Raw genomic sequence first — 7,221 nt, 5'->3', positions numbered from 1 at the left:
TAAAATAACGTTAAAAGTAGTGGTATTTCACTTTCGCTGTAGTAACCTCGAGATTGCCAATAGCCAGCCATCGCTGGAAAAGGTGGCATAACCCCTAGCAATTAATAGTAGGATGAGTGGTGCCAGTTGGGGGTGATGATTGAAAGAAGAATGAAGATGGATAAGGAATAAGATGGATGGAGATGAGTGAAATTTGGAGATGGGAGAAGGGGGTAGAGGCGTGAGGTGTGGGTTGAGAGAGAGGAAGAGGTTTAAAATGAAGTGAAATGGGCTTTCAAGCCCATTTTACTAGCAGCGGAGGGGAGGCGCGGGCGCCCGCCACATTTTCGCGCGGGGCCCGTGAGACACGGCGGGGCCCTGCCAATTCTAAGAAGACACTAGCTAGTTTTGCGGGCACCCGTGGTGGTGCGGCGGGCGCCCACGGAGTTTCTTCAGATGCTGCCTTGTGCAGCCTAGCTCAGCGTGCAAGGCCCGAGACGTGATCTCCAGCAACTTTAAATCCAGGACATCCATATATCTTACGGTAGAACATATTTCAAAGAATTCATTAAGATGTTTGGCCTAGCGGGTTATTATCGGAGATTTGTGAAAGATTTCTCCCGTCTGGCAGCGCCTATGACCCGCTTGACCCGGAAAGGGATTAATTTCAGAATGATGTTGTTATTGATGAGGATGTGCCCAAATTGGTTTTAAGCTAGTTTTTCAATGGTACACACCTCATCCTCCATATTTAATATGAAATGGCCATTTTACCCTTAGCTTCCGTATTTATGACTATTTTAACCTTAGCGGGCTTCCGTATTTGTCTCTCGGGTTCTCGAGTACGGTTTAGATCTACTTGGTTAATGTACCGGATCATGGGATTTGAGGCATTACAATTTGATAATGATGATTAACCTTTTTAATAAAAATAAATGGCATACCGTACCTATTTGTTCCACATGTTGGATTAAAACGAACATCTCAAAAAAAAAAAAGTATAGCCCATCATTGATCTAGTATCCCCTATAAAAAATTAGTCATCCTGCCACCTAAATCATCTTGAATGGAATAATAGAACTGTTGATGGTTGGTCTACTGGCTTTTAGAAAAATTCAAAACTACTTGTATGCTTGTTGTTGTTCAAATTTTTGTGGCATGCTTATTGATCAGGCTATTGAATACTGGGGAATGATCCAAGACATTCACGTCATTATTTGAACCAGCCATACCAAAGAAAGCATGCCAGATCCACAGATCTTTCGATGCAACTACCTCCAATATAAGGGTAGGCTTATAATTTCTTCCCCTGTGTGTGCCATGCCACCCTGTAGGGTAGTTCTTCCATTCCCAATGCATACAATCTATAGAGCCAAGCATACCTAGGTTGCCTCTTTCCTCCCCTTCTCGAAGTAGACGTGCAATGTCCTCTTCATTCGATGTGCATTGGTACTTCCCTGCATACACCACAATTACAGCATCACAAAAACGCTTCAAGCTTTCAACCACAGTGGTTTCAGAAATCTGTATGTACTCATCACAAAGATCTGCTGAAATTCCATGTGTGAGTATACGTATTGCAGCTGTCATCTTCGATATAGGAGTAAAACCCATACGACCGAGGGCATCAAGCTTCTGGATGAACCATTCGGCATATGTTGTAACACCGTTTAAAATGCGAACAAACAACTCTCGCCACATCCTAAATCATCTACAAAACATCTGGGGTGGAAAAGTGGGATTTTCAGGAAAATAATCTTGAAATAGCCGCTGGGTTGTCTCATCTTGATCACATTTAATATATTTTATCTTACAACGTTGAAAGAATGCCTTTACCTTCTCAGTTGATAACAGTTACATCACCGCATTCATCCTTTTTCGACGTTTTCTAAGCTCATAATAAGAGTTGCTTACTTTTACGTAAAGGGCATGAATGCATAGTTTCTTCAGAAACATTCTTGATTTTGGGGTTTTAGTGTAATTATGTAAAGTAATTATTTTTCGTCTTAGGGACCATTTTTGTCATGACCCTAGATTTTTCAACCCAGTGTCTTGTGATGAACCAAAGATTGACCCCATAACGGATACAGATGCGGAAGCAAAAGAAACAAGACAATGGTCTCTTAAGGCATAACACACCTCTAAGACCCTAAGATGACCTTCCATAAGGTCACGAAACCCAAAGGAATCACCGGAAGTGAAAGCTAGAATGAAAAGGGGTCACTTGGTACCCTATGTCACCGATGACAACCAAAGGAGCAAGATCTAGTTCAAACTAGACCATGTGTGCCATAGAATGGCTCAAATAAGATAAACAAGGTCCTGTGGGAACAAACAAACGAGGTTAACCTGTCTAGGCAACAAACCAAACAAAACCCACAAGGCAGCCCTATTTCGGTCGACCAAAATGGAGCTTCGGTTGGCCGAAGTAAGCCAGGAAAAAAGAGAAGAATGAGCCTTCATTTCAGTCGACCAAAATGACAAACCAATCAATCGATTTATGGCTCGAGATGAAAAATGGCTACTGGAATTGAGTTTTCACTGTTCAATTGATGGAAAATCTATAAGGCAAAGAATTTGATGAAAAGCCAAACTTTTTGTCCATGGGCAAAAGACTTGTTGACAATGTGTTTGTCATGAAAATCTTTAGTCTTTGCCTTATAGATTTTGGCGCTTTCATATGCATCATTTCAAATTTCCTCAAGCTCATTGAGTTGCAATTTACGAGTAGAGCTAGCTTATTTGAGATCAAAGTTGAGCCTTTTTATGGCCCAATAAACGTGGTGCTCTAATTCGACCGGGAGATGATAGGTTTTTCCAAAGACAAGCCGATATGGTGATATACCAATAGACGTCTTATATATTGTCTGGTAGGCCCAAAGCGCATCATTTAGTCTCAATGACCAATCTTTGCGGTCCGGTCGAACCGTTTTTTCCAGAATATGCTTGATCTCAAGATTATATACTTCCACTTGACCACTCGTTTGGGGATGGTAAAGTGTGGCAACCTTATGAATGACCGAGTATTTAGAAAGGACGAATCTGAGGTAACGGTTTCGGAAATGAGATCCTCCATCACTAATGATGGCCCTAGGCATACCAAACTGACTGAAGATGTTTGATTGAACAAACTTGACCACAACTTTATGATCGTTGGTTTTGGTAGCTTTAGCTTCAACCCATTTAGACACGTAATCCATCGCTACGAAGATATACTCATAGTCATAAGAAGATAGAAACGGTCCCATGAAATCAATGCCCCACACATCAAAAATTTATATGCTTAAGATGGGAGTAAGGGGCATCATGTCTCTTCTAGACATAGAGCCAAGCTTTTGGCAACGCTCAGCATCCCGAAACAAGGAAAGCCAATATAATCTGCTTTGAAGGACCTTGTCAGCGGTCTTCTTGGCACTGAAGTGACCCCCACAAGCAAGGGTATGGTAGAAATTCAAGACACTTGTGAATTTAGTTTCGGGAATGCATCGCCGAATAATTTGATCTGGGCAATACTTGAATAATTCCGGATCTTCCCAAAAGAAATGCTTGACTTGGGAGAAGAAATGGTCTATTGATTGTTTTGACCAATTGGAGGGAATTTTTCCTACCGCAAGATAGTTGACAATATCCGCGAACCAAGGAAGACTTGAATGAGAAATCTGAAATAGTTACTCATCCGAGAAGGAATCACAAACCGTAGCAAATTCAGAGGATTTCTCAATGAGTAAGTAAGAGAGATGGTCTACGACAACATTGTCTATTCCCTTTTTATCCCGAATCTCAATATCAAACTCTTGGAGTAAGAGTATCCATTAGATGAGATGGGGTTTGGTCTCTTTTTTGGTGAGCAAATGCCTTAGAGCGGCATGGTTTGAAAAGACAATGACCTTGGATCCTAGAAGGTAAGAGTGGAATTTATCCAAGGCGTACACTACAGCTAGCAATTCTTTTTCAGTGGTGGTGTAATTTAATTGAGCATCAGAGAGAGTCTTCCTAGCATAACAGATAGCATGCGGAAGCTTGTCCACACGCTGGCCCAAAACTGAACCTAATGCATAATCGGATGCATCACACATGATCTCAAATGGAAGAGACCAATTAGGCGGTTTCATGATTGGGGCGGATGAGAAAAGAGTACGAAGTTTCATAAACACTTCCAAACAAGCCTCATCAAAATTGAACGGAACATCCTTGGCAAGAAGGTTACACAAGGGCCAAGAGATTTTGCTAAAATCTTTGATGAAGCGACGATAGAAACTGGCATACCCAAGAAAGGAACGGATTTGTTGGACAGAATTTAAAGGAGGAAGGTTAGAGATCAACTCGACTTTGGCTTTGTCAACCTCAATTCCCCTTTTGGAAATGACATGTCCCAAGACAATGCCTTCTTGTACCATAAAGTGACTCTTCTCCCAACTTAGAATAAGATTTGTCTCCTTGCATCTTTGAAGCACAAGGGATAGATTTTGGAAACATGAGTCAAAGGAAGATCCAAAGACGGAAAAATCATCCATGAACACTTCCAAAAACTTTTCGACCATATCGAAAAATATGGACATCATGCACCTTTGGAAAGTTACCGGTGCATTGCATAGCCCAAAGGGCATGCGTCTATATGCAAATGTTCCAAAGGGACATGTGAATGTGGTCTTTTCTTGATCTTGATGATCAATTACCACTTGGTTATAGCCGGAATAACCATCAAGGAAACAATAGTAACTTTGGCCGGCTAACCGCTCTAGGATTTGATTAATGAATGGAAGTGGGAAATGATCCTTCCTAGTGGTAGAATTGAGTTTCCGGTAGTCAATGCACACACGCCACCCGGTGGTGGTGTATTGCGGCACGAGTTCTCCCGTTGAATTCACAACAATGGTGAGGCCGGATTTCTTGGGAATAACTTGAGTGGGGCTTACCCACTTGCTATCAGAGATGGGCTAGATGATTCCCACATCTAGTAGCTTAATCACTTCTTTCATAACCACTTCCTTCGTGTTGGGATTCAACCGGCGCTGCATCTCTCTAGAAGGTTTAGCGTCGTCCTCCAAATGAATGCGGTGCATACAAATAGAAGGGTCGATTCCTTTCAAATCAGCCACTGCCCAGCCAATAGCTTCTTTGTGCTCTTGTAGCACCGCTAAAAGGCTAATTTCTTGATCCTTTAAAAGGTTCGATGCAATGATGACCGGAAGAGTTTGATTTACACCAAGAAACACATATTTGAGGTGAGTCGGGAGCGGCTTTAACTCAAGTTATGGTGGAGATTTCAAGGAAGGGACTGGAGGAGTAGTAGAGAGTTGAGGAAGTGGTTCTTTTGGCATCTTCCAAGGAGGAAAATCCATGATAGCACCTATGTTGAGCAACGAATTCACTTCTTGGATGGCTTGGTCAATATCAAAGTTCGAGAGGTCAAAATGAGACATGCAAGTTTCCAAAGGATCTTTGCTTAGAATAAAGGAGAGAGATTCTTCAACCACTTCATTGACCACATCAATAAGGAAACAATCATTATCTTCGGAAGGATGTTGAGTGGCATGGAAAATGTGGAGTTTGACTTGCTTATTTCCAAAGGCGATGTCCATTACCCCGGTTCGGCAATTAATTGAAGTATTAGCCGTAGCTAAGAATGGCCTACCAAGGATCACGGGGATATGCTTCTTTGGATCATGGACCGGTTCCGTGTCAAGAACCACAAAGTCTACCGAGAAGTAGAATTTGTCCACTTTGATTATGACATCTTCAAGAATGCCCCGTGGATACTTGACCGATCTGTCGGCAAGCTGCAAGACCACGGAGGTTGGCTTAAGATCTCCCAACCCAAGTTGTAAGTAGATTGAATATAGAATCAAGTTTACACTAGCTCCTAAGTTAAGGAGGGCTCTTTCTATCTTGTTGTCGCCAATGACACACGAGATTGTTGGGGCGCCCGGATCCTTATACTTTGGAGGAGCACTGTGTTGAATGATTGCACTCACATTTTCAGTCAATCTTACTTTCTTTGGCAAATAATTTTTGGAGGTGCGCTTTTGAGCGCACAAATCCTTGAGGAATTTAACATACGGGGAATTTGCTTTATAGCATCCAAGAGAGGCAAGTTGATCTTTACTTGCTTGAAGACTTCCCACATGTGTTAAATTTTACAATTTTTGTTCCCAAAATGTGTCGACTCTTGGAGATATTGAGGAAATGGAGCCTTAGGCTCATAAGAAGTCTCCACATTTGGGGCAATAAGCTTGGAATTTTCAGCATTAGACTTTGGAAATTCAGGAGTGAGATTTGGATTTTTGGGAGGAAGAACTTTTTCATTGTTTCTTTCATCAACCTTGTTATCCACAACTCGACCACTCTTAAGGGTGGTGATTGTTTGGACTTGTTCATGAGTTGGCCCACTCGGAGGAGGGGTTTCGTCAATCACATGAATCCCTCTAGGATTCTTAAATGGTTGAGCGGGAAGCTTCCCCTTATCTCTTTGAAGAAGTTGGTTCATTGAAGTGGCTATTTGCCCTACTTGATTCTCAAGTTTAGCAATAAACTGAGTATGAGAATGAACCATTTAGAGAGTGGGCTGCAATGATGTTAAGAGTTGCTTGTTAGATTCCATCATTGGCTTGTTTAGAGATTCCATCATTTGCTTGTTTGCAGCCAAAATCTCATCAGTTGGAAACGCAAGAGGTTGATTAGAGACATTTGGATTATAAGGGGGACGGTAGCTTGACGAGGCCTGAAATAGCCTATTTGAAATTGAGAAGGGGGCTGATTTTGATGCCCTTAATTCTGAAAGTTCGAATTTTGTGCGGCGGGTTGCCTCCATGAAAAATTCGGATGACCTCTCTATCCCAGATTATAGGTATTGGAGTAAGGATTGTTTCCGGGCCTGGAAAACATCGCATTTGCTTGCTCATAATTGGGATTAGGAAATTGCTCTGGTGTGGGGCAATCTTTCAAGAGATGGAAGGGACTCGTGCATGATGCACACACCACACCTTGCCGAATTTTGAGACAAAGAGGGAGAAAGATGTGGTGCCATTAATTGATAGAATTTATGAGCTATGGCATCCACTTGAGAAGATTCTTCCCTCATTGTTTTTGGTTGAAAAGGATTGGTGTTCTTAGCATTAGTTGAGATCGGAGCCCTACGAGAATTGTGTTGCAATGAATTTTCACTCAAATTCTTGAGTAAGGTCCAAGCCTCGTCCGCATTCTTAGACATGAACATCCCTCCACATGAGGAGTCAACCATAA

General features: G+C 41.9%; 1 protein-coding gene across 1 annotated transcript; it reads right to left on the bottom strand.

Annotated features, from left to right (window-relative positions):
• Nucleotides 1-1,122: 1,122 nt before the first annotated feature.
• Nucleotides 1,123-1,680, bottom strand: LOC132266280 (uncharacterized). Its single transcript, XM_059767135.1, has one exon. The coding sequence runs from the start codon at nucleotides 1,678-1,680 to the stop codon at nucleotides 1,123-1,125; it is 558 nt and encodes a 185-aa protein (XP_059623118.1).
• Between the last annotated feature and the right edge of the window lie 5,541 nt (nucleotides 1,681-7,221).

Source organism: Cornus florida, unplaced genomic scaffold (genome assembly GCF_030987335.1).
Source record: "Cornus florida cultivar Cherokee Brave unplaced genomic scaffold, ASM3098733v1 CherokeeBrave_3.0.0_Hap2_Chr07, whole genome shotgun sequence".
Taxonomy (NCBI): Eukaryota; Viridiplantae; Streptophyta; class Magnoliopsida; order Cornales; family Cornaceae; genus Cornus; species Cornus florida.
This window is presented reverse-complemented; position numbering and strand designations above follow the sequence as displayed.